General features: G+C 51.0%; 1 protein-coding gene across 1 annotated transcript; it reads left to right on the forward strand.

The window, feature by feature from the left end:
- Positions 1-27,180, forward strand: ADAM8 (ADAM metallopeptidase domain 8). Its single transcript, XM_074232103.1, has 24 exons — positions 1-118; positions 6,624-6,721; positions 8,925-9,001; positions 9,226-9,307; positions 9,403-9,479; positions 10,028-10,208; positions 10,589-10,654; positions 10,759-10,827; positions 11,168-11,337; positions 11,995-12,076; positions 12,213-12,361; positions 12,688-12,871; positions 13,066-13,155; positions 13,932-14,121; positions 14,542-14,596; positions 15,555-15,720; positions 15,915-15,992; positions 22,835-22,922; positions 23,643-23,754; positions 24,565-24,694; positions 24,964-25,023; positions 25,467-25,517; positions 25,891-25,962; positions 26,219-27,180. The coding sequence occupies exons 1-24, from the start codon at positions 58-60 to the stop codon at positions 26,264-26,266; spliced, it is 2,436 nt and encodes an 811-aa protein (XP_074088204.1). The 5' UTR covers positions 1-57; the 3' UTR covers positions 26,267-27,180.
- The last annotated feature ends 354 nt before the right edge of the window (positions 27,181-27,534 follow it).

Raw genomic sequence — 27,534 nt, forward strand, 5'->3', positions numbered from 1 at the left:
CCGGCGGGGTATAGGGTGGGGCTCCTAACAAGGGGAGCATCCTGCCCGAGCCCCGACATGTGCGCTCCTTGCCGCGGCCTCGGGGGCCTCGTCTTGCTCCTGCTCGGGGGACTCCCTGGTGAGTGGGGGCGCGGGGCGGTTGGGCTGGATCCCGGGGTGCCCAGGCCGCCTTCCCAAAACTTCGGGTTCCGGAGCTGCTCCCCGAGTTCGAGGGGCTCGGGCGGAGGGGAGTGAGGTAGCGCATGGTGGGGGGATCCCAGCCGGGGTCGGCCAGTGGGGGCCGGAGGGGCCCGGGTCCCCCCCCACTTAGCCCCGAGCCCAAGGGGCGGGAGAAGGAAAGGGACCCCTGGATTTAAGCCGGTTCAAACCTGGGGGGCCCTCTACGAAGCTTCCAGCTAGTGACCCCTATTTGGGCCGGCTCTCGGGACCACCCAGTCAGTTCCTGGGGAGGCGGCATCTGGGTCCCAGGGAGGGGAGGGTAGCTCCCCGGGGTCACACAGCCCCCCCCCGGGGGTCACACAGCAACCCCTCGCGGAGTCACACAGTCCACCCTTGGGCCCTGGAAGTCCGAGATCCGGACTGACCGCCTAGGGCCCGACAGTTTAGGGACTGAGCGGGGGGACTCCCCGAGAATTCCATGGGGGCGGGTTTCGAGGGGGAGGGTTCTACTGTTCCAGAGCACCCCCCCCCAGGCCGCGGGCTGAAGGCGGGGGGCTGATTCCTCTCTGGCCGTGACTAATGGGCTGAATCATCGGTCCCGGGGTGCGGGATTTGGGATGGGGGGGCAGGGCTCTCCGCAAATCTAGAAGTGACCTCAGTGACTCAGCCCCGGGGCAGGGAAAGGCCCTTCCGCTCCCAGCCCGCGGGGGGGAGGGGGGCTTCAGTTTCTGTTGGGGGAGGCCTGGCTCCCAATGGACCTCCCCCAGCGGCCCTGGGATCGCGCTCCTCCTTTCGCGGTGGGCCCACCAGGGGCTGGGTACCTTGGGAGAGTCTCATCCGGGTCCTGAGACAGCGGACCCCCTCAACCCAACTCTGAGGCTTGTGAGGAGAATTCTCTCTGTCCTGGGTGCTCAGAAATCCCCGGGGAAATGGAGATCTGCTGCTGCCTGGAAAATTCCCATGGGTTTATAGCTGATGCTGAGGGCCTGGGGGCAGGAAGCCTAAGCCCCCCTGGGCCTGGGGCAAGACACCAAAAGCGGGGAGCATGCCACCTGGAGAAACCTGACTTTGCAAATGTTCCCCAGAGCCCCAGATTCCTCATCTATTGTAGGCCAGCTAGAGGGAAGGCGTGTGGTGGGTGGCAGAACAACTGGCACCTCCCCCTTGCCCTTCCCCACCCTGCCCCAACTCCAAGGGCAGGAGGGCTAGTCTATGGCTTTCCTTTCAGCCCACCTTCCAGTTTCTGGTTAGGGTCAGAGTGGCCTCAGGTTGAGCTCCTTCCCTCCCACACTAACTGTGGTCAGCTGCCAGACTTCTTGCTTTCCCAGGTCTCTGTTCCCTATACCTATACCTCAGGACATGGGTTAGCTCCCCTAACCAGGCCCAGTGGATAAGTGACTCTTGCAGGGTCTCACAATCAGCAGATGTTAGAACCTCGACTCACCTCAGGACTTCCCACCACCCTGCCTTCCTGGAGCTCCCCCCATCCCCATTTCCACTTTCCAGATACAGCCCATTAACTCTTATCCCCATAGTGTGCCAGGGCAGGAACACTTTCCCTGGGTGCCCAGCCTTTCACTCTGGTATTTGGTGAATAGAGATTTCTTCCTGGTGCAAGGGTAAGGCAAAGAGTGCACTCTTATCCCCAGGCTGCAGGTGAGTAGGATGATAATCTGAAGAACTGCTCAGCTCATTCGAAAGACCCCTGGGCTCAGGGCCCAGAGCCAGCTGAGTGTGACTTGGGCCCAGTTGCTTGTGCCCTGACCACTTTCCTGTAAAATGAAGAAGTGGTACGAGAACTGTGACCAACATCATTAAGACCTGAGTTCAAGTGCTGGGCCCAAGGGAAAGGAGGAAGTGGGGAGAGGGACAGGGGAGAGAAGTTATGACAGACACCCACAGAGAGGAAATGTAAGAGAGACCTGATAGAAGCAGAGGGAGAGAGATTCGGACAGGACAGACTGACAGAGGCAGAAGAATCCAGCTCTCAGTTCCTTCTTCCCCTTGGGTTCTAGGATTTTGACTCTGGAGGGATCATTAGAGGCATTTTATTATGTGGGGAAACTAAGACCTGAGGGTTGATGACAGTGGGGCTATAATAATCTGAGGCCTTATGACTTATCTGGGGAGCTCAGTGGCTTCTTAATTTTATGGATTGCTTCTGAATGCCAGTGCTGTACAAGCCCTATAGGGCAGCTAGCTGTAGGAGACCAGGCTGCCCCATCACACCCCTGGGGTCCATAGCCCAGACAGAGTTCTTCCGAGGAAGCTTGATGGGATGTCCTCATGGTAAAAGATTTCATTTATCTGGTGCAGCCTATCCCTGCCTCATCCCCAACTATCACCCCACCCCCCAGCAGATGGCTGCCAGGTCTGACCTCTGGAACCCTTTCCCACAGGACAAACAAAAGTCCAGCAAAATGTGTATTCAGACAAACACAAAATATAAGGGGAGATGGGGGGTGGTGGGTGGGAGGCAGTAGCTAATAAGAGCATAGGACAGGTTTCCTGTAGGAGCTGTTGCAAGGGTCCAGGAGTGATAAGGCCTGCACCAACCTGGGTGGGTATCAGCAGATAGCAGCAGGGGTCTGGGTGACAGGGCAAAGAGGTGAAGCTGACTTCAAGGAGGGGGAATTAACACAGAGGCAGTCAGAGGTGAGGAGAAGGCTCAGAGACCTGGCAGAGAAGGAGTGGACAAAGGTCCGAGAAGAGATCTCAGAGGTGATGAGGCAGTGTGTGTGGGGGTGGGGTGGGGTTGGTGATTGGATTGGAGGTTCAGAGATGAGACTGAGGAGAGATGTTGCAAAGGCAACACTAACAGGACATGTTGCACAGGTGAACCTGATGAGAGATGTTGCAAAGGTGACACTGATGGGAGGTGTTGCACAGGTGACACTGACCAGAGATGTTGCACAGGTGACATTGACCAGAGATGTTGCAAAGGCGACATTGACAGGAGATGTTGCACAGGTGACACTGATGAGAGGCGTTGTGAAGGTGACATTGATGAGAGATGTTGCAAAGGTGACACTGACAGGAGATGTTGCACAGGTGACACTGATGAGAGGTGTTGCGAAGGTAACACTGACAGGAGATGTTGCACAGGTGACACTGATGAGAGGTGTTGCGAAGGTGACACTGACAGGAGATGATATTGAACAGGTGACACTGATGTGACACTGACGAGAGATGTTGCAAAGGTGACACTGACGGGAGACGTTGCACAGGTGACACTGATGGGAGATGTTGCAAAGGTGACACTGACCAGAGATGTTGCACAGGTGACACTGATGAGAGATGTTGCAAAGGTGACACTGACAAGATGCTGCACAGGTGACACTGACAGAAGACAGGGAGGTGGATGGGAAGGAGTGAGAGGTGTCCAGGCCACTCTAGGCTTGGGAGCCTGGAAGCTAAAAAGAGGATGTAAGGTGTAGATTGGTCCTCCCCTCTCCTCCTTGATCCCACTGTGGTCAATTCTGGTGTATGGGACCTTGAACCCAGCTGTGCAGGAGCAGCAAAGGGCAGTTAGAAGTCCTAGATTCGAATTCTGTGTGACCCTGAACAGGCAGGTCATTTCACCTGCCTAGGCTTCTGTTTCCTCATCTGCAATATGAGGAATCTATTGCTACCCTTCCTTTTTAAAAATTGTTAACCTTTATTTTTTAATCATAAGTGATTATTCCAGCTATATGCAAAGGGTTTTCTTTTTTCTTTTTTTTCAAAGGGTTTTCAATATTTATTTTTTAAAGATTTTTTTTTAAAGAGTTCCATATTTTTTCTCCCTCTTTTCTGTCTCACTTACCCTTGACAGTGAGCAATTTTAACATTTTTAAAGTTTTGAGTTCCAAATTCTATTCCTCTTTCCCTTCCTCCTGAAGATGGTAATCAGATATGGGTTATACCTATGTGATCATGTAAAAGATTTCCATATTAAGTCATTTCATTTAAGAAGACTCCAAAGAAAACCAATGAAAATCAGCCACCACCTGGCCCCTGCCGACTGATGCCTGCTCTCTGGGGTCTGTACCCAAATAATATCTGTTTCCTCTGGAGGGGATAGCATGCTCCATCGTGAGTCCTTTGAGATTGTCTTGGATCATCGCACTGTGAGAAGAGTCTTGCCTTCCTGCTCTGCTCTCGAGGCACAGGTCAATGACTGTGGTCCCATGCCACCTTCTCCTGCATCTCTGCCAGGCAGGCTGAACAGGAGGACTGCACGACCCAGATGCTAGGGTTTGCTGGGGTCCGGAGAGTGACCAGCAAATGCTTTGGGTCCTCCGGCTTGGGGAAAGGAGGGGAAAAGGGGCAAGGCCTTCTCCCCTATGGCCTTAGGCCCTGCAAAGGGCCTGGAAGCCTCCCTGCCCAGGAAAGGAATGTGACCCTGCAGGATGATTCCAGATTGTGGGGGAGGTGTCAAAGTGTCCCTGAAACTCCCTGCATCCGGGTCAGGGTTGGAAATGGGTGGGCTGGTGGGGACTCCCCTGTTTTTCCATTTTACCTACTGCCTCTGAAAGTGAGGGGCATCTGGGTGGGCTCAGTGGATATAGCTCAGGGCCAGGGGGTCAGGAAGATCAGTTCAAATCTGGCCCCCTGACACTTCCTAGCTGCGTGTGACCTTGAGCAGCTCACTCCACCCTCTGCCTTAGTTCTCTCATCTGTAAAATGAGTTGGAAAAGTAAATGGCAAATCACTCCAGTATATTTGCCAAGAAAACTGCTGAACAGGCAGTTTTCAGATGAAGAAATTATCTATAGTCATATAAAAAACTCTAAATCTCTATTGATTACAGAAAGGCATATTAAAATAGCCCTGAGTATCACATTACACCAATCAGATTAGCTGATATGACAGAAAAGGAAAATGATAAATATTGGAGGGGATGTGGGAAAACTGGGACACTAAAGCACTGTTGGTGAAATTGTGAACTGATCCAACCATTCTGTAGCGCACTTGGAACTAGACTCAAGGGCCATAAAATTGTGCCAACCCTTTGATCCAGCACTACCAATACTAGATCAATATCCCAAAGAGACCACAACAAGGGAAAAGACACATGTACAGAATGTTCACAGCAGCTTTTTGGGGGGTGGCAAAGAATTGGAAATTAAGGGGATGCCCATCAATTATGGAATGGCTGAACAGGAAATCATGAGCAGGAGGATTTCAGAAAATCCTGGAAAGACTTTGGTGATCTGATGCTGAGTAAAGTGAGCAGAACCAGGAGAAGACTGGACATGGGAAGAGCAACATTAGATGGTGCTCAGCCTTGAAATGATCTAAGACAGTTACAAAGGACACAGGATGGAGAATGCCGTCCAAGTCTGGAGAAAGAACCGATGGACTTTGAATGCATGCAGATTGAAGCTGACTATTTTGACTTTTTTAAAAATTTGTTTTTTCTTGTGGTTTTTCCCTTTTGTTCTGATTCTTTCCCAGAATGACTAATATGGAAATGTGTTTAACATGATTATACATGTAGAGCCTATATCAGATTGCTTGCTATCTTAGGGAGGGGAAGGAGGGAGAAAAATTTGGAACTCAAAATTTAAAAAAAATGAATCTTACAGGGCGGCTAGGTGGCACAGTGGATAGAGCACTAGCACTGGAGTCAGGAGTACCTGAGTTCAAATCTGACCTCAGACACTTAATAATTACCTAGCTGTGTGGCCTTGGGCAAGACACTTAACCCCATTGCCTTGCAAAAAAAGAAAAAGCCTAAAAAAAAAAAAAAGAAAAATGAATCTTATGAGCTATCTTTACATTTAATTGGGAAAAAATACTATTAATTGGGGGGTGGGGAGAAAACTTCTAAAGAACACCAACAAATCTGAAATAATGCTGACCATGAGTGTGTCTGTCTGTTTGTTTGATGGGCAGCACAGACATCTGGGTCTCACTGAGCCCTGGCCCCCAGGGATGGAAGGTTGGGCTCTTGGTGATGCCCTTTTCCTCACAAGGCATACACATTCATTCCTCAGTGATAGACTTGTTCCCACTACCTTGAAATCAGATTTCTGATGGGGATCCTGAGACACGATGAGCACCAGGCAAAGTCTGTGGGGCCAGCTGAGTCTTGGACTCACCACCTCCCATCCTTTTAGCCTCTTGTAGCTGAGGCTACTACCTATGAGAGGGACAGTCTGAGCTGCAGCTTCCAGTCATTGCCACCGCCTTCTCCTTCTCCCTCTCCTCCTCCTCCTCCCTTCTTTAGCTGCTTAGTGAGAGGGGAAGACACTGAAGCAACAGGGTACTGAGGACCCTTGGCCTTTGGAATACAGGAGAGGGGACTGAGGCTGGAGAGAATATGAGAGGAAACCAGAGTCCAGCGGGCCCCCCCACCTTGCTCCTGCCCTGACCTCTGGCCCCCACAAAGCAGACTGATGCCAGCCACGGATGATGCCAGCCTTGGCTGGCTGCTTCTTCCCCTCTCAGCATCTTCATCCACTCCCTTCTCTCTCCAGGTCTCTCTGATCCCTTGCCCCATGTGGAGCAGTATGAGGTTGTGTACCCAGTGAGACTGCCTGTTGCCAGGACCCGGAGAGACATCTCCTCACCCCAGGTAAGTCTGCCTCTGTCTCTCTCCTGACACAGCCCTCCCTGGGTCCTTATCCAGGCACAATGGACCTGGAGTCCTGCCCTGAGTGAGAGATGCTTGGTCCCCTTGGCTACTCCACCCTGGGTCTTCTATGGTTCTTAGCTGCCCAGTTTAAGAAAGATCTCTAGCTATTCATTTCAGGACTCCAGTCTCTGGCTGGGAGGCAGTAATAGAAATCTGGAGTCTCATCCACTCGAATCAGTTTTCTGCCATCGGATGGGCAGGCAGGTAGACTAATGCCCATGCTGGTCAGCTTCTGTCCCCAGGAGTCAGACTCTCTCCAGCTCTCTCCTTCCTTAGTTGTGCTGTGATGCAAGATGTTTGAGGACAAGTGGGGCAGGAATCTGCATCTGCCATCCTTGTGCCCATTCACACCGGTGCCATGCCCTGGGAGACATCGTGTCCAGGGTCATAGGGATCATGAGGATGGCAACTATCTTTGCTTCTCTGTGTATAAAAGTCTGATAGAATGAGACCCTGGCAGAGAACCAGGGAGGACTCTGTCTACCCGACTCCCAGCCTCCTTCACTGCCCAATACCTTGGCCTCTCTGCTCCTTGACCCAGCTCCCTTGTGGTCCAGTTGCTGGATGCTTCCCCCCCTCCTTGGTCACCCACAAGCTAATCTCCTCCTGGGACTGGACTCCATGGGACAATGTTTCTCGGGGTGGGGGGTATCCTGCTGACCATTCTTTTGCTCCTGCTGCCCCCAGGGGTGGCCATCCCCCAGGCCCTTCCCAGCCCCAGCCCTCCAGCCTTGGTTAAGCTTGGGGTCCAGCCACAGGTCTGGCATCAGCCAGGATCCTGATGAACCCCAGAGAAGAGGCCCCACCTCCCTCCCCCTTAATTCATCTCTGGCCTCTGTGTATGGCTTGAAAGGAACTTCTCTGGGGGTGCTTTTTGGCTTGTTTTCAAAATCTCACTACCTCTTTACTACTTCCCTCTTTGGGTTTTCAAAAGGGTAGGGTTCAGTTGACTCAGTCACCTGGGCTGGTTGGGAGTTTTTGTTGTTTTGGTTTTTTCCTGGCAGTGGCTCCTGGCGCTCTGAGAGGAGTTGGTCTCACTGGAGCCACTGGGCTGAGACTCAGAGGTCCCAAGGGATCTGGCCAGAGTCCCAGTAGTCAAGCAAGGCCAGGGCCAGCAGGTGGGGCTCCTTGGTCCACCCTGATGCTTCAGCCTTGACCCACCTTGCAGGTGGGGCAGGTTCCTGCTCATCTGTTGCAGAGGAGTGCCTGGCAACACAGTTTGCCCACCCTTAGTTCCAGCTCTGCCTTAGGCCTTGGTTGCCCCCCTTTTCAATGGAATGATGGAGAAAAAGCCCAGCCAAGAGGTGCCACTGTTTCTGGAGTCCCAAGGCAGGAGTCAGGAAGATCTGAGTTCAAATTGGCCTCAAACACTTAGTAGCTGTGTGGCCCTGACCAAGTCACTTCACCCTGTTTGCTCATCTACAAAATGAGCTGGAGAAGGGAAACATCAGTGTCTTTGCTGAAGAACCTCAGTGAGCAGGCATCTGACACCCCTTGTTTGAGCTTCATCCAGCCCTGATTGTCCCGTTCATTTATCAGACTGAAAGGGTTGACTTTTACTTGAAAGTCATCCAAAGCTGTGCTGAGCTCATGGGTACAAGAAGGGATGAGGGCTTGGGCCTTGCTTGATCACAGTGGAATAGAGGGGACCCCCCTTTCCCCCTCCCTGCAGACCCTCCTTCCTTCTCCAGATTAGGGTCAGACTCAGTGGGCAGGTCATGCGTGGGTTCTAGAGGCGGCCATCAGAGGTCATCTCACCAGAAAGTTCATGTTGATCAAAGGTTTCGAGTTGGACGTTGAGTCCCCTCAGTGTACAGAGGAGGAGGAGGCCGAGGCCCAAAGAGTGAAGGTGACTTGACCCAAGACTCGGCGATAGTCACAAAGGAGAAATGGCAGCCTGGGGCCATCCTGGCCAAGCCTGGGGTTGGGACCCGAGCGTCACTGGTGTTGGTGGCCACAGATGTGCCAGGCATCTTAAATATCATGCTATGACCACTAGAAACACTGGCATGAGAAGGGGGGTAGGGGTGGATGCTTGTCTGGCCCCCTGGCCCCCATTGATGACCACAGGCCCGACAAGGGTTGGTCTACACACTCTTCCTTAACAAATGTCCATGTTGTTGGGTTTCATTCTCATGTCCAGATGCTGTATCCCGAAAACCTCCGCTATGTCCTGGGTGTGAAAGGAAGCAACTTCATCCTTCACCTGCGCAGGAACAGGTAAGTGTGGAGGAACCCTGAGGAGTCATTGGGTCTCCATCCTGGGGGGCGGGTGGTTCTAGCATCTCTATCAAATATCCCTGATGGAATCATGGCCCCTCAGTCTTCAGGTGAGCTCACCTGACTGTGGGACGTGAAAGGCCTTGCAACTTTGGGGGGAGCCCCAGTAAGACTCTGAAGAAAGGAGGGAGAGGAGAGGAGGTCACTAAGCCGCTTTCTTGTAGGGACCTGATAGGGTCCGGCTACACGGAGACCTATACTTTGACCAATGGCACTGAGGTGACTGAGCAGCCTGGAGACCTGCAGGTAGGGAGGCTGGCAGCTGTGGGCATAACAGTGATGGGCATGAGGCTGGGGATCTCTGGTGAGTCTCTGTCCTCTTTCTCCTCTTGCTGGGCCAGGATCATTGCTTCTACCAGGGCCATGTGGAAGGGCACCAAAATTCAGCTGCCAGTATCAGCATCTGCCATGGAATCCGGTAGGTTCCTCAGGAAGACCTCCTCACCCCCACCCCTGTGGCAGGCTCAGGTCAGGCAAGAGCCTGGTCCCCTGAGGATGGACAAAGCCCAGACCACCTGCTTTCCCAGAAGGTTCATGTTCCCCACCCTCAAGAGGATGATGGTTGGAAAAAAATCTGAGCCAGGTCTTTCCAGAGCCGAAGATAACAGGAGCTTTTGTTGACACTGCTGCCCGTCCCTGTTACCCTTCTCATCCCTTGGAGGGACAATGTTAAGCTTGGCTGGCAGTGGATAGGTCCTAGTTCTCCCTAGGTCAAGGGGGGCACGGAGAGGGAAAGACAAGCCAGCACTAGCTCTGCCTCCCCAAATTCTTTGGTGCTCTCCCTGCTCATGTGGGGGTACCCCAGCTCTGCCTGGAGACTCAGTGAAGATTGCCCAAGGGCAGGGGCTGGCTACCAGCAGCCACCAACCTGGGCTGTTCTGTCCAGATCTGAGGGGCTGTGGAAGGAGTCCCCCTGCACCACCCAGTCTCCAGGTCAGGGAGTAGACATCCTGCCTGTATCTGCAGGGGATTCTTCCAGACAGACTCCAGTGTCCATCTCATTGAGCCCCTAGAAGGTGAGGGCAGACATGCAGTCTACAGGGCAGAGCATCTCATTCAGAAGCTAGTGACCTGTGGGGTCAGCAACACCACCCTGGAGGGGGATCTGGAGCCCAGGATGTCTGCAGCCCAAAAGCCCCAGAACTGGGTGAGACCCTGGGTGTGACCCCCAGACTGGGGTGGGGCAAGTAGGGAGTCTGCACCCTCTTGTAACTGGAGGTTTGATTTGGAGTCCCGGGGTCAAGGATTGATTCCTAGGCCCTGGGGAGGTGTCCCCCCCAATACCCCATTTGGCTCCTGGGCTCTAGGGAGATGGCTCTCTCCTCCCTCTTGGGGAGAAGGTGGCATCGGACTTGGTGCCTCCAGAATGCCCATTCCATACTGATGCTGGCCCAGAGGGTAACAGGGCCAGGAGGGTGGAAGGACCCTGGGCCTCCCGAGGTGGATGAAGGCAGGGCCCCAGACCCAGGGGCAGGGGTACTGAGTTCTGCTCTCCTGATCCATCGGGGCCTTGTGTTGCTCCCTCAGAAATCGAGAACTGTCTCAAAGGAAATGCGTTATGTGGAACTCTTTGTGGTCGTGGATCATGTTGAGGTAAGGGAGGGGCACCACCCTCCGACTCCCAGCCTAAATTTGCTCTTTTCCTGAGGGCTGAGGTCTATGGGAGATGCTCACCTGGGGGCTCTTTCCTTCCCCAGTATGTGAAGCTTGGGAGCCGAGAGGCCGTCCAGATTAGGGTCAAAGAGATTGTAAATCATGTGGACAAGGTGAGCTCTTGTGGGGAAGGGCCTTCCTCCTCTCACCCTCCTTCCATTGCTCCCCTCTCCCCAAAATGCCCCCACTCCCTATGATCTTCCCTCCTCCCCATGCCCCCCACTCCCTGGTCACCCCCCAAGACCTCCCTCCTCTCCCAGCCTCCTCCCCATGGGAGGAGGCTCTAGGAAAGCCACTTCTGGACCCCAAGGGCAGTGTGGCTTGGGGGCTAAGGGGGAGGAGAAGGCTTTCCTCATCCCTCAGAGCCAGCCTTTGTGGTCCAGGGGCCTCTCCACTATGTGGGCAGGGCCTCCTTCCCCAGCCAACTCATCAGCCGTGCCCCTGCCCTTGCAGCTCTATCAGGAGCTCAATTTCCGCGTGGTTCTCATTGGTCTGGAAATTTGGGATCGCTGGGACAAGATCCAGATCAGCAGCAGCCCCGAATCCACACTGCACAACTTCCTCTTGTGGCGGGACCAGGAGCTTGTCCACCGAAAGAAGCATGACAATGCCCAGCTGATTACGTAAGTGCCACATGCACCTACTCGAGACCCTGTTTAGTGGCAGAGGGATGTGAGGGGCCCGTGGCCAGAGAAAGGGCCTGGGCAGTGTCGCCTTGAGCAGCCCAGGAGGCAGTAGGAGCCTCTGCGGCTTCTAGGATTGGAGAGGGCAGCTCAGATTGGTGAGGGGGCATGCCAGAGGCAGGAGAGGGACTCGGACTTGTGTGCAGGTGAGTGAAAGAAGATGAGAACATGATGGTGTGTGTTACATAGCAGAGTGCGTTGCCCAGAGCTGTAGAAAGAAGGACTTTTCCTGCATGGGTTGGGGAAAGTTGGCGATCCAAGGTCGTGTCATCTCCACAGCTCGGTAGGGAGTGACCCAAGCCTTAGTTCTGTGGCGTGCGGGCACCTTGGGGTGCTGAGGCTTCCCAGATCTGTGGCAGGTGTTCCCCAGCCCCTCCTGGCCCCAAGGCATGTGGCTCCTGACAACAGAGGCCAGTGGGGCCCATGGGAAATGAGAAGAACTTGGGGGGAAGAGACCATCTAGATGATAGGGGAGGAACAGCATGGGCAAAGGCGAGGAAGAGTAGAGAAGACCCCCACCCCAGGGATTTGGGCTTGACTGTGGTCGGTTTCCCTGGAAATGGGTTCAGGGGGTATTCGTCCTAACTTCTCTTTTAGGGGAGTGGATTTTGAAGGAACGACTGTGGGGTTGGCCAGAGTGGCATCCATGTGCAGCCTGGCCTCCGGGGCCGTGAACCAGGTGAGCGGCCTTCCGGCCAGGTCAGGTTTGAATCGAAGTCCCGGGGAGTCTGGATCCCTGTATCTTGGGTCCTTGGCTGGAAGGCAGGTCCCTGGGCTGTTTGACAGGCCCCCCAGACATCCTCTGCCCTCTTCAGGATCACCACAGAAATCCCATCGGAGTGGCGTCAACCCTCGCTCATGAGATGGGGCACAACCTTGGCATGGATCATGATGAAAACGTCCCAGGCTGCTACTGCCACGCTCACAAGAACGATGGTGGCTGCATCATGGCGGCCCAGCTCAGGTAGGGTGAGCCACCGAGCTGGGCTCTAGGCCCTGGGTCCTCCCTGCAGCTGGGCACCCTGCCCAGGGCCTCTCAGTTGGTATCCCTCCCTCTGCTGGCTCGATCCAGGTGCAAGCCACCGCCAGAGGTCTCCCTGCGCGTTTGGAACAGAAGTGGGTTGTCCCAAGTTCTGTAGATCTGGGGAGAGAGTTCCTGAAGCCCAGAGTGTGGGGACCTCTTTGGGATCCTGGACAGATGTGGCAGGACCGGGCCATCCTCTTGGGATCAGGCCGGGGCCCTTCTGGGTACTCCCCCCAGCATCATCCCCTGCATCTCTTCTCTGGCAGCACCATCTTCCCCAAAACATTCAGCTTCTGCAGCAGGAACAACCTGGACAAGTTTGTGGAAAGTGACATCTTCCAGGCTGGCTGCCTGGACAACCCTCCACAGCTGGACGAGATCTATGGCGGGCCCGTCTGTGGAAACCGGTTCGTGGAGCGAGGCGAGGAGTGTGACTGTGGTGGCCCAGAGGTACGTGGGCTGGGCGGACAGGCCCCCTGGCAGCCTGAGAGGGACAGGAGTTGGGTCGAGTCATTGCTGGAGAATCCTGAGAGACCTGGACCCCTTGGCTGAGCCCCATAGCCTGTGCCGGGTCAGCCCCTCTGTGGACCAGGGCCCTCCCCAGCTCCCTGCTCAGCCCTCTGTATGTCACCTCCTTTCTGCAGGAGTGTGAAAACCGCTGTTGTAATGCCACTACATGCAGACTGGCCACGGGAGCCGGGTGCGCTCACGGAGAATGTTGCCACGAGTGCCAGGTGAGGCCATGGGGGCGAGTGACTGGCAGGCCTGGCCCATCCAACCCATCTGGAGGCTTCTCACTGTCAGGAACCCACTGGAAGGGGCCAGTCATTGCTTTAACACCTGCCATATGCTGATCAAAGTCCTCTTCACCCTCAAGGGGCTTCAGGAGGGAGGGGTAGGGTGTGTGCGTGTGTGTGTATGTGAATGAGTATAGGGTGTATGTCCATGTGTCATGTGTGTCTGTGTGTGTGCATATATATGAGTGTGTGAGCGTGTGTGTTTGTGAATGTATGTGTGTGAGTATAGGTGTGTATGTATGTATGTGTCATATGTGTGCACACATGTGAGTGTGTGTATACACACGCATGTGCATTGGAGGGGGCTGAATCTCTTTGGCTTCAACTTATTCTGAAATTCCTCCCAATGGGCCCCAGGCCCACTGTGTGCCTGCTGTGTGCCTACGCACCCTCTTGGGTCTCCTTGTCTGTCCAGGGCTGCTTCCCCAAGAGCCCTTCAGTTGATGGGGCTTGTCTCTGTCCAGCCTCCCCTTTCCTCAAGAAGAAGGGCCAGACTGGCAGGGTGGAAGGCCCATTCTGCTTCTGAGCCTGGACCCCCATGGATAGAAGGAGAGGAAGGAACTTCTGAGTCCAGTTGGGGGGGGATGTGGAACAGCCAACGGGGGCAGGAGGCCTCGGCACCTCCCCCAGACCCCCGAGGAGCATCCAGCCCTTGGGTGGTGCCCGGGAAAGCCAGGCCTTCTGCACTGACATGTCCACGGGCATTGATTCAGGTGATCCCAGTGGGGCAGATCTGCCGCAAGGCCCAGGATGACTGTGACCTGCCAGAGTACTGTGACGGCCAGCGGGGAGAGTGTCCCGAGAACGTCTTTCAAGAAAATGGTGCACCTTGCAGGAACGGCTATTGTTATAATGGGATCTGTCCAACCTACCAGCAGCAGTGCCAGGCACTCTGGGGCCAGGGTGAGCTGGGAATGTGGAAGGGCATCCTGCCAGGTGGGCATCCCCCATTAGGCAGGAGAGGGAGCTGGGAAGCACATCCCAGGAAAGAGGCCACGGCCCAAAGACGACCTCCTGGGGACCGGACATTCTCGAGTAGGAAATTCTGAAGCTCCGAAGGAAGGAAAAGGGCCATGGCCTGCAGGACTCCCTTGTGGAGGTTTTGGGGCTCCAGGGGAGGCAAGCAAAAGAGCTGGGAGCCTTGGGGGGCAGGGAGAATTCTCCACATGTCTCCCCTCATCCTCCTTGTGGTTTCCCTCATGTCCACAAAAAGAAATGGTGCAAAACTCTTTGGGTCCTTTGCCCCCTAATCTGAGCCCAGTCCCTGGGCTCCCCTCCTTGGCTGGGTGGACTTGGAGCTCAGGCCTCTCCCTCCCCTGGCAGGTGCTTCCGTGGCTGCTGATGAATGCTTCCGACTGGAAAGCTGCTCCCAGTGGAGGTGAGTGGGGAGCGCCCACTCCCTACCTTCTCTGTGATTTGGGGAGATGCCCTGGAACATCAGGCTGGGGTGACTCCCCCCGACCAAGGTTTGACTCCCTGAATGTTTAGAACTCTGCTGCAGAGTCCCAGACACCATTCAATGCCTTACCTGTCAGTAATGTTGAGGCTGGGAAAGAGAGGTGACCTCCTTGAATGATATGGTTGGGGGGATGGGGGAGTTGAACCCAAGGCCAGCCCCCAGGACTGGCACTGGGCTGTCTGGGATGGGGTGAGCCCTCAGGTTGGCAGAGCTGCTGAAGAGGCCTGAGGATCAGTCTCTCTCCTAGCACTTTTTTCCATTAAACAAAATATTTTGAATTTTACAATTTTTCTCCTAATCTCGCCCCCCCCCCCCAAGAAGGCAGTCTCTAAATGGTATACATTGATCTAAGTTGAGTGTGATGAGAGAGAAATCAAATCATTAAGGAAGAAAGATAAAGTATAAGAGCAAAATTACATAAGATAAGGGTTTTTTTTTCTAAATTTCTAAGTTTAAGGTAATAGTCCTTGGTCTTTGTTCAAACTCCACAATTCTTTATCTGGATACAGATGGTATTCTCCATTGCAGACAGCCCCAAATTGTTCCTGGTTGTTGCACTGATGGAATGAGCAAGTCCATCAAGGTTGATCATCACCCCCACGCTGCCATCAGGGTGGACAATGTTTTTCTGGTTCTGTTCATCTCACTCAGCATCAGTTCATGCAAAGCCCTCCAGGCTTCCCTGAATTCCCATCCCTCCTGGTTTCTAATGGAACAATAGTGTTCCATGACACACATATACCACAGTTTGTTAAGCCATTCCCTAAATGAAGGACATTCACTTAATTTCCAATTCTTTGTCACCACAAACAGGGCTGCTATGAATATTTTTTGTACTAGTGATGTGTTTACCCTTTTTCATGATCTCATCTCCCAGCACTTTCAACAAATGTGGGGTCCTACATTGCAATGGGGGAACAGTCACCCAGAGATCCTCCTGCACCATCACTTGGGGAAGGACCAAGTGTACCCTGACAAGGAAGGAGTCAGCAAATGAGCCTTTTGAGATGGTGGCCACTGGGACCAAGTGTGGAGAGCAGATGGTGAGTGTGGGCTGCTGGGGGTCTCAGCCCTGGAGGGAGAGAGGAGCCATCCCTCATCCCAACAAGGGAACCCTGTGAAAAGAGGGGCTGGGGGAGCTGCAGGAAAAACTCTTCCTGTCCAGCTGTAGGGCAGCAGCATGTGGAAAGCATGGGGACGGGGCTCCCCTAGACATTATCCTCTGACCTTCTCCTAGGTTTGCTACAATGGGAACTGTCAAGACCTCCGTGTCTATGGGGACAAGAACTGCTCTAGTCAATGCAATGGTCACGGGGTGAGTTCAGACTGTCCTCGTGGGCAGGAATGAGCAGGACCCTCTTCCCTTCCATACAAAATAGTGGTCAGAGATGGGCACTTTCTTCCCCAGTTTCTCCCATCCAGGTCCTCAGAAACTATGCCCCTCCTGGGTCCAGTGGTACTTATGTCTGGGCTCCTTTCCTTTTGCTCTCTTCCCCTTTGCTTTGTTCCCTTTCTTGAACATGGGCTTGGGTAGAAACCTGGGAGACACATCTTCCAGCCTGGGGCCATCCTTCGCCTTTCTCCAAGCTCTGCTGCTTCTCCACCTTATGGATCAAGCTTTATCAATCAGGCTTGATGTAGGGGCCTTCTTCCTCCACCATCCATCCTCTGGGTTAGGTTTCCCAGACACCAGTAAGATACATCCTCCCTGACTCTCCTCTCCTCTCAGGCTATCGATCCCAGAATCTCAGGATCTCAGAGAACACCTAGTCAAACTCGTGGGCTGCCCATTGTCCTTGTGCAGGCAACATCCCATCCCTGGAAGCCCTCACCTTTTTAAAAATTTTTGTTTATTTAAGGCAATGCAGTTAAGTGATTTTCCCAAGGTCACACAGCTAAGCAAATAAATGTCTGATGCTGGATTTGAACTCAGATCCTCCTGACTCCAGGGTTGGTGCTCTATCCACTGTGCCACCTAGCTGCCCTCTGTTGTTTTTTAAATAACAGAAATTAATTTTATAGAAATGAAACAAATTTCCTGTAACAAATATGCTGTCTAACCTTTCAGGGGCTTTAATTAAAAGTAGGTATCCCTAGTAGAAGTCCATCTTCCCCTCCATGTTCAACCCTCTGGGGTCATCTCATCACAGAACTCTTTTTTTAAAATTTATTTTTATTAAAGATATTGAGTTTTACAATTTCCCCTTCGATCTTACTTCCCTCCCCCCACCTCCCCACAGAAAGCAATCTGTCAGTCTTTACTTTGTTTCTGTGTTGTACCTTGATCCAAATTGAGTGTGATGAAAGAGAAATCATATCCTTAAAGAAGAGACAGGAAGTCTAAGTGGTAACAAGATCAGACAATGAGATATGTTTTTTCTTAAAGGCAATAGTCCTTGAACTTTGTTGAAACGCCACAGCTCCTTATCTGGATACAGATGGTACTCTCCTTTGCAGACAGCCCAAAATTGTTCCCGATTGTTGCACTGATGGAATGAGCAAGTCCTTCAAGGTTGATCATCACTCCTATGTTGCTGTTAGGATGTACAGTGTTTTTCTGGTTCTGCTCATCTCACTCAGCAATAGTTCATTCAAATCCCTCCAGGCTTCTCTGAAATCCCATCCCTCCTGGTTTCTAATAGAACAATAGTGTTCCATGACATACCTAGACCAGTTTGCTAAGCCATTCCCCAGTTGAAGGACATTTACTCGATTTCCAATTCTTTGCCACCACAAACAGGGCTGCTATAAATATTTTTGTACAAGTGATGTTTTTACCCTTTTTCATCATCTTTTCAGGATATAGACCTAGTAGTGGTATTGCTGGGTCAAAGGGTATGCACATTTTTGTTGCCCTTTGGGCGTAGTTCCAAATAGCTCTCCAGAAAGGTTGGATGATTTCACAGCTCCACTAACAGTGTAATAGTGTCCCAGATTTCCCACAACCCTTCCAACAATGATCATTATCCTTTCTGGTCATATTGGCCAATCTGAGATGTATGAGGTGGTACGGCAGAGAAGCTTTAATTTGCATTTCTCTAATAATGATTTAGAGCATTTTTTTCATATGGCTATGGATTGCTTTGATCTCCTCATCTGTAAATTGCCTTTGCATATCCTTTGATCATTTGTCAATTGGGGAATGACTTTTTGCTTTAAAAATATGACTCAGTTCTCTGTATATTTGTAGAAATGAGTCCTTTGTCAGAATCATTAGTTGTAAAGATTGTTTCCCAATTTACTATATTTCTTTTGATCTTGGTTACAGTGGTTTTATCTGTGCAAAAGCTTTTTAATTTAATGTAATCGAAATCATCTAATTGTTTTTTGTCATCACAGAACTCTTACAAAGGATTGTTAACAGATGAAGTTGTTCTCTTTCTGGTGATTTCCCTCATCCCTTAGTTGACAAAATTCTCTAGAACTGCTTGTTTTGATAGGATTGCCATTCTCTACCTTCCCTCTCTATATCACTTTAGTTTTAGTTTTAGTTTTTTTCAGGTTTTTGGCAAGGTAGTGGGGTTAAGTGGTTTGCCCAAGGCCACACAGCTAGGTAATTATTAAGTGTCTGAGGCTGGATTTGAACTCAAGTACTCCTGACTCCAGAGTGAGTGCTCTATCCACTGCACCACAGATGCTCCAAGCCTTTTTTTTTTTTTGATGGCTAGAGATAACCTGGAGTTGTGCCTTTGAACACTATTCCAACCCTTAGACTAATATATATTTATTACTGGGAATTGGTTCTTAACATTTGAATCAGTTCCATATATATCTTGGAAATGAGATGTTTTATCAGCCAAATTTGCTGTAGAGATTTCTCTCCAGTTAATCATTTCTCTTTTAAATTTAGCCTTATTAGATTTGATTGTGTAAAAACTTAAATGTTATGGAATCAAAATTTTCTATTTCGTCTCCTCTAAGTCCCTCATTCAATCATGAATTCTTCTTTCCACAGCTATAATAGGTTTTCCCATCCTTCTCCTTCACCATCCCCCCCAATTTCTTTGGTTTGTTTATGATGGTCACACATTTATTTGGAGCTTTGGGTTAAATTTCACTTCTTTCATACTTCTGTCCAGTTTTCCCAATGAGTTTTGTTAAGTAGCGACTACTTTTCCCGCTAATGTCTATGGTTTTTTACTTTTACTTCTGCATACTGTAGAGCTAATCTGTCCCACTGATCAAGGTTTCTCTTTAACCAATACAAATGGTTTTGATAATTACTGCTTTGTAGAACAGTTTTGAGATTTGTGGGACTGACTTAGGCTCCATTTCTTTTCATTATTTCTAAGATTCCTGACAATTTTCCCCTCCGTATGAATATTTTGTTCTTATCGCAAACATTGTTTTGCCTTTGCTGTGGTTCTTCCATGTCACAGTGCTGTTCTTATTGTGGTTCTACTTGTTTTCTTCTGTATCAGTTCATAGGTATCTTCTCTGGCTTCTCTGAATTTCTAATCATTGTCTGTAAGAGAACAGATCAATATTTCCTCCCATTCCCAGACCTTCCCTTGTTTATATTTTCTCAGTTTATGGGCATGTTTGACTACCACCAAGAGGCAGGGAGCAAGTTTTCATGTTGCCTGGCCACTGTGGACTTCTATGTGTTGTGAACACTCAGTCTTTGGTAATGCATTTGAAGCACCAAGAGTGGGCTGTTGCCCCCTGTCTGTGCAAGAAGACAGAGTCTTCTTGTCTGGCAGAGAGCTGGCTCCTCCATTCCTCTAAGCCAAGGAGTCACCATCACCAGCCTTCACTGTCTTCTCTCTCTCTTTTTAAAGTTTTTGCAAGACAGTGGGGTTAAGTGACCTGCCCCAGATCACACAGCTAGGTAATTATGTATCTGAGGCTGGATTTGAACTCAAATTGTCCTGACCCCAGGGCCGGTGCTCTATCCACTGAACCACCTAGCTGCCCCATCTTCTCTCCCTCTTGATGGACAAACAGCTTCTTCTTCCTAAGCTCCTTGTCCTGAAAATACCACTGGTGTCCACCCACTCTTCTAGACTTGAGCAGTCCATGTATTTTATTTTGTTTTTCCCACTTACAAAAAATGAATGTTGAAAACTTTATATGTAAGATTTTGAATTCCATATTTTCCCTCCTTCTGAATAATCTGATACAGGTTGACCATGTACAACTATATTAAACATATTTCTATATTAGTCATGTTGTGAAAGAAGAATCAGAATAAAAAGGGAAAAAAACCATGAGAAGGAAAAAACAAAATACATTTTAAAAAGTGAAAAACAGTATGCTCGGTTCTGTGTTCAAACTCCTCCATAATTCTTTCTCTGGATGTGGATGGTATTTTCCATCACAATTCTTCTAGAATTGTCTTTGATCATTGTACTGCTGAGAAGCTTAGGCTCTCATAGTTGATCATCACTCAATATTGCTATTAGAAATGAGTCCTTCATCAGAGATACTTGTAAAAATTGTTTCCCAGCTTTCTATTTTCCTTCTAATCTTGGCTACATTGATCTCATTTGTGCAAAAACTTTTCAATGTATTCAAAACTATCCATTTTTCATTTTATAATGTTCTCTATCTCTTGTTTGGTCAAACTCTTTCCTTTCTTCATAGATCTGATCAACTACTTCTTGTTCTCCTAATTTACTTATGTTAGCACCCTTTAGGTCTAAATCCTGCACCCATTATGCCTTGAAATGTTGGTGTCTGCCTAGTTTCTGCCACATTATTTTCCAGTTTTCCCAGCAGTATTTGTCAAATAGTAAGACCTTATCCCAGAAACTGTAGTCTTTGACTTTATCAAACAGTAGATTACTATAGATATTTACTACTGTTCCTTGTGTACATGATTTATTCTACTGATCTACAACTCTCAGTCATTACCAGTTTTATAATATAGTTTTAGATCTGGCATGACTAAGCCATCTTCCTTTGCATTTTTTCACTAATTCCCTTTATGTTGACTTTTTGTTCCTTCAGATACTATTTTCTACTATTTCTATAAAATAAATTTTTGGAAGTTTGTTATGGCACTAAATAAGTAATTTAGGGAGAATTATCTTTATTATAATAGTTTGGCCTTGAGCAAGTGACATTTTCTCAATTGTTTATAGCTAACTTTACTTGTGGAAAAGTGTTTTGTAGTTGTATTCATTTCATGTGCCGGTTTGTCTTGACAGGTAGACTCCTAAGTATTTTATGTTATCTTCACAATTACTTTAAATGAAATTTCTCTTTCCATCTTTTGCTACTGGGCTTTGTTGGTAATATGTAGAAATGATTTATGTGTCTTTTAAGTGAGAGTTGTTTCCTCATTGCCTGTGGTAATTCAATTTTTCTTTTATTGATAAAGTTAACATTTCTAATAACATTATTTAATAGTGGTGCTCATGGGCATCCTTGTTTTGCCCCTGATCTAGTGGGAAGGCTTCTAGTTTATCCCCATTATAGATGATGTTTGCTGATGGTTTTAGACAGATGCTGCCAATCCTTTTAGTCTTGGAAAGTTCTCATTCTCTGTCATGTCCTAGACACATCCATCTCATTTCTCTCTCCTGTTTTCACTTGATGAGCAGCTGGGATTCTCAGGCCCCTCTTCCTCTTTAGTCTTGGATCCTGTTTGTGGTAGCACCCTGATACTCTCACTTTCCTAGAGTCCACCCCCTCCCCATCCCAGCATCTTATCATGAAGCTGAAGCAGGGGTACCCAGTAGATTGAGCATGGAGTCAGAATGACCTGAGTTCAAATCTATTCTCAGATGCTGTCTAGTGGTGTGACTCCAGGCAAGGCAGTTTACCTCTGTCCAGTATTCTCAGCTGTAAAATGAGGATAAGAATAGCATATATCTTGCCAAGTTTGTTGGTTCTAAAGCACATCCTTCCTTCCCAACACAGGCCTGTGCCTCCAAGTCAAATGAGAAAGGCAGACTATGTAAAGTTGGCCATTTATAGGGGCCATGGTAGACACAGGCTACAATTCTTCTGGGGCATGGCCAAGGCAGGTCTAGCGTTCTTAGAGATCTCAAGCTTGTCTCCTTCAGCTCCTGAACCTCTGAACTTCCTTCTCAGCCTCACCAACCTGGCAGGATCTGGCAAATGCTCATGGAGCTAAGGGCTTCCTCCCAGACTCAATGAGGCCTTGGAAGGGGGGCAAGGGTTACTAGAACCTGGAGGATCCCTCCCCTGGTTCTCCTCCCTCTCTCTCTGCTCCTATTCTGTCTTCTTTGCTGGCTCCTCCTCCAGATCACCTCCTCTGTCCTGGACCCTCTGCTCTTCTCTATCCTATTTCACTTGGGGATCTATCAAGGGATGGATTAATGACCTTCTTTATGCTGATCTGGGACCTGGAGTCAGGAAGATTCATCTTCCTGAGTTCAGATTCAACCTCAGACATTACTAGCTGTGTGACCCTGGGCAAGTCATATTACTCTGTGTGCCTCAGTTTCCTTATCTGTAAAATGAACTGGAGAAGGAAATGGCAAACTACTCCAGTATCTCTGCCAAGAAGAGGACACAACTGAAAAAACAACTTAACACTGAATATTTTCAAATCTACCTCTCATCTACTTTTTCAAACATCTCAAATTAGATGTCCAATAGACACCTTAAATGCATAATCTTTTCCCCAGACCCTCCCCACCTCCTAGGTTCCCTATTACTGTAGAAGACAACATCTCTCATCTCCAGATCCAACATGGTGCCAAGGCTCTCATCTCATTCCTGGACCATGTTGATAGTTGCTGGAGTGGGGGGTCAAGGGGGGGTGAGCTCTGCCTGCCTCCAGTCTCTCCTCACTCCAGTCAATAGTGATTTTCTGAAAACTCAGGTCTATCCATTTTACCCTCTACTCAATAAATTTCAGAAGCTCCAATAAAACATGTTCAAAATCCTTTATAATCTGAACCTCTTATCTTCCCCCCCCCCGATCCAGGGATACTCCCAGACCTCCTTTCCTGCCTACAACCCCCTAACTAAAATCCCACTTCTAGAAGAAGCCTTCTCTCCCATTCATTTGTGAGCACCTCTGGGTGGGGACTGAATTTTGCCTCGTGTCCTCAGTGGTTGGTAGGTGGCAGGCACTTAAATGGCAAGGGACTGAGGCCAGAGTCAAATCCAGGTCCTGGCGAGGAGCCATCTTGACAGTGCCAGCTCTCTGCATCACATGCTCCACTAATGCCTTTCCAGGTTTGCAACCACAAGAGGCAATGCCACTGTCATCCAGGCTGGGCTCCACCATACTGCCAGCAGAAAGCCCCTGACTTCGGGAACTCAGGTAGACTGCCAGTGTGCCGCTTCCTCAACATGATGCATGATGCCGAGGGATCAGGGAGCAGGGTCTGGCCAGCTCTGTTCAGAGAAGCTAGATGACCAGGGGTGAATGCAGGCACTGTCTACAGAGAGCAGCCCAGGTCCCAAAGTCCTCATTGGGAAGGGGTCTCTGACTTGAGGCATGTGAGCCTCCCTTTGACAGCAAGCCAAGCTTGACCTGGGAGGGTGTGCCCCCCCAAACAGCTAGGGATAGCCATCCATTACCCTCTTTCTGTTGTATGTAGTCAGAGGGACCCCAAAAGTTTGCTGGGCCACACCTGTTGTCTAGTCCCCATGCCCCTTGGCCTGTCACTTGAGAGAGCACCCTATTGGGATGATCAGTTAGTCATGTCTCAATGGATGTCAGGCAGAGGATGCCATGAGGGGATACCAAAATGTGGGGTGGGCTGACCAGAGGCTGGGTTGGGATTAGGGAAGTGCCAGAGGCAGAGGACTCAACTCAGTCAAACCACAACTCCTGAGGGGGAGAGTCCATGCAAGCCCTGGTCTTAGGACTGAGGCTCTGCCCAGGCAGGGAAGTCAAGTGGGTCCTCAATCTGCCTGGGCAGGCCTGGCTCCAGCCTACTGGGGTCCAGCTTGATCATATTCTTCAGAAGGGGTCATTCCCTTGACCTCAAGGGTAAAGAGAAGGTCTCCAACATTCTTCACACCTCCCTTCTCCCAGGGAACCAAGGGATACTGATAGGGGTGCTGGTGGCCGTGGCTCTGCTCATCATCCTCATTGGCTTGGCCTTCATACTCTGGAAGTGTATCAAACTGCCCCCTTTCCAGAAGAGGTGAGAACCATCCAGGGAGCCAGGACAAGGACTCTGGTCCAATGGATCTGGCTCTGGGGAGGAGGAATGTTCTCTAGGGCCTGAGTCTTGGAAGCCAGGCAGTCTGGGGACAAATGGGATCATGGACACATTGGAAATTGCGTTGTGGCCATCTGTGATCTTGCACCAGCCTTGGGGGGACTGGCAATAACCCATTTTTCTGAGGAGAAAAGTGATGCTCAGAGTGGGCAAGTAACTTGCTCAAGGTCACGCAGCTCATGATCTCCTCAGGCGAGCACCCTCCTTCCCAGCTGCTACTGTTCAGATTGAACCCAAGACACCATGGTTTCCACCCAAGAGCACCCTGTACCTCTGTCACAGGGAGGGGGGGCACTCCTGGGACCCTTGCCTCCAGTTCTATCCTCTCTTGAAGCCCCAAAAGAGGCCTTTGCTTTGCAGGGGTTGGGGATTGTGGTGTACATGCTCAGCTGTTTTAGGTCAGGGATGCTCCCAAGGATCCCCAGGAACACGGTCGACGTCCTTGGACAAGCCATGTCTCTTCATGAGCCTCAGCTTCCTCATCTGTAATATGGATGTGACTTCTCGGTTTACTTCCAGCAATGTCCCTGGCAGGCAGTGGATGTGTTAGGGTGGCCTGACTGGTGTGTGTATGCATGTACATGTGTGCATGTGCATGTGTGTATGTAGGATGACTGTGAGTGTAAAGCCATGGATCTACCCCACCCCTCCCCTCCCACCCCAGGGACCCCAACACCCAGATGCAATCAAACCCTTTACCCACTCCCATTTTTCACCCTTTGTGTTCCTCAGGAAAATTGCAGCAGAAACCCCTTCTGGCCTCTCCAACCCCTTGTTCCAAGCAGGTGACCGCAGGGAACCCAGACCTGTCTCTGCTCCAGTTGCTGCCCAGATCCCTAAACCCCACTCTGCTCCCCCTGCGGTGAGTCCAGCTTGGGGAAGTGGGGAAGCAGCCTTGGGGTTCCCAGCTGGAAGTCCCAGACTCACAGGAGACTTCAGATGGGCCCTGATGAGGGGCCAGGCCAGGGAACCTTCAGGGTCTATGCCTTCCTGGGGCCTGGACACTGACCTTCCTCCCAGGAGAGAGCTGGTCAGAGTCCATCATAATCCCTGTGCTAGCCAAGCCCAGGTCCCGAGCTCACCAGGGGCTGCCTCTGGACCTTCTTTTGAACTTGCCTTATGTCTTCCCAGCCTCCTGTGGCAGCTGGACCCCAGAGAGTCCCTGTGTACACCAGGCAGGCCCCTCAGCAGGTAGGCTGGGGCCTGGCAGCTGCATATTCTGTTGGAATCTGGGGGGACCAGACTGACAACAGAGGGAGCCCATGACCAGCCTTCCTCTGGGAAACCACACTTGTGGGGAGCCAAGTCAGAGCGGTGTGGGGAAAGGGGCAGGGGTGAGAGCCATGGCCAATACGCTGGAAAGAGAAATAATCTAGTGATTGCCAAGTCCTCAGAGGTGAAGGGGTGTTTGTGTGACTTGGTCTTGGAACCCCTCGCTCTCACAAAAGACTTCCCTGGGGTGCAGACAATCTGCCTGAGCCACCAGCCCCCTTCATGGCACTCCCTGGCTCTGTATATGGTTGGCTCTTCAGTCCAGGGTGGGGACAAAGCCAGCAGCTGAAGCGCCCACAGGCTGAACTGGCCTGGACTCCCCACCCTTCAGATGGCCCATCTCCTCTTCCCCTCTCTCTCAGACCAAGCCTGCACCCCCCAGCAAGCCTCTGCCAGAGTTGAAGTCGAAGCAGGTGAGACCCCCCCCCCGGGGTTGAGGATAGCATTCCTTAAAGGAGGCTCCCTAGGTATGGGGTGGGGGTGGGAACAACTGTGATGTCCCAACTGCCTGCATCCCCCCAGGGCCTGCCCTGAGCCCACTGGCTTATGCCAGATCTGAATTGGCAGCAGCTCTGCCCATGTAGCAGCTCATGTCTTTTCTCTGGCCTCAGGGTGGGGGGCCAGGAACTAGGAAGAAATGCACCCTCTGATGTCTTACTCCAAGGCATCTCAGTTTGGGACTGTCCTGCAACTCTGGTCTCCACCCTTCCACCCTGGGGCTCTCCTGAGACCTCTCCCCCATCCACCCACTTCCTGGGGCCCATTCAGCTTGCCTGTTCCTTCCAGGTAGTGAAGCCAACTTCTACTCCTCCACCACCACCTGTAAAACCTCCAGCTGGGATTGCCTTGAAGCCCCAGGTAAGGGGCCCTTGGGAGGGCCCATGAGGCCAGGGGCATCAGGAGCATGGAGGGGGCTATCTTGTTTCTTGCCTTTGGCAACTGGGGGTTTCCCTCTCTGTCCCTGCAGAATCTATTATCTTGGGAAGGTGAAGGTCCCATATGACCCTGGATCCTAGCTGTGTCCATGACACCTAAGATGGGGGGGGGGGGGGCGGTGGATAAGCTGCCTCTGTGGAACAGGCTTTTCAAGAGACCTCCTTTTTCCTTCTCTAAGGGAGCTGGTCCCAAGGTGGCTCTGATGCCACCAGGCCATCGCAGGTGACTGGAAACCCCGGGCCCTGAGGAGAGAAAGGAATTAGCTTGCTGTTTTGATGGTCCCCAGGCCTAGCAGGCCAGGACCATGCTTGATGTTACAGTCAGTGCAGGGGAGGAGGGATAGCCATGGCCTGAAGAGCTGTCTCACCTCCCCCACCCCCACCCCATCCTCCCGGGCTGGGGGCCTTTCCCCTCGGCATTTCCCCTAGAGTCTTTGGGGTCCCTGAAGTCCCACAGGCAGCTCTGTGGGGGGCAGAGGGTGGAGGCCTGCTCCCAGGACCAGAGGGCCTCAGTCCTCCCACCCCCTGCCCCCTGAGTGGACAGTCCAGGCTGCCACAGCCCACCAGTCATGGGAACCATCCACAAGGGCCCTGGCTCTTCCTTTGCGACTTCCCTCCAATCATTTCAAGGAGTCCTCCAAAAGGCTGCAGGCATCCAGGGAGACAAGTCAACCTCTCATTCACCTGGACAGCGACCTCCTCCCACCCCTTGTCTTTGTGGTGGGATCAAGTTCATTTTAGTCTAAATCAGATTTGATGGTCCTAGGCAACAGCCTCTGGGTCTCCTCAAGGTCCTCTCCAGGGGCCCCCAACCTGCTCAAGCTGGGTTCTGCTCTGCTCTTCTCAGGTTTTAGGATGACCAGATCTCCTGCCCCAACAAGACAGAAGGTGCTAGTCTGATCTGTTGTCATTGTTCAAAATATGGCATTTTCTCATTAAAGCATTCTCTGACCACCTTTGATATGAAGGGGAAATGCCATGAGTATTTTATAACATTACAGACTCCATCCTGTTCTTTAACCTGCTGTTTCAGGGGACTCGAGTCCACAGACTGTCATTTTGATCACATTTACAGAATGGTTTCAAATAAAACCCTTTAAAAAAAGGTCTTGTGCTTGGATGGTCTTTGTCCAACTAAGGTCCAGCTCTCAGCCTGGGGGCGAGTCTGGAGGTGGGGAGATCTCGGGGATTGCTCCTTAATTGACCTGGATGCTCAGACATCGTGGCCTCATCCCCCTTCCTCTCCCTGTGTCTCTCCTATTCCCCGAGCTAGGGTGTGTGTGTGTGTGTGTGTGTGTGTGTGTGTGTGTGTGTGTGTTTAGGAGTAAGGGTTGGGGGCTTCTGGGCAGGGAGCGTTGGCACCAAATCTTAATCAGAGGAGCACAGATGAACTTGTCAAGGGGGGCCCCAGCAGGCTCAAGACTGTTCATGGAGGCCAACCTGACCTATCAACCGGTGGAAGATGGCACCTGGATAAGCCACAGCCTCCTCAAAG

The sequence above is a fragment of the Macrotis lagotis genome, chromosome 4 (genome assembly GCF_037893015.1).
Source record: "Macrotis lagotis isolate mMagLag1 chromosome 4, bilby.v1.9.chrom.fasta, whole genome shotgun sequence".
In the NCBI taxonomy this organism is placed as follows: domain Eukaryota; kingdom Metazoa; phylum Chordata; class Mammalia; order Peramelemorphia; family Peramelidae; genus Macrotis; species Macrotis lagotis.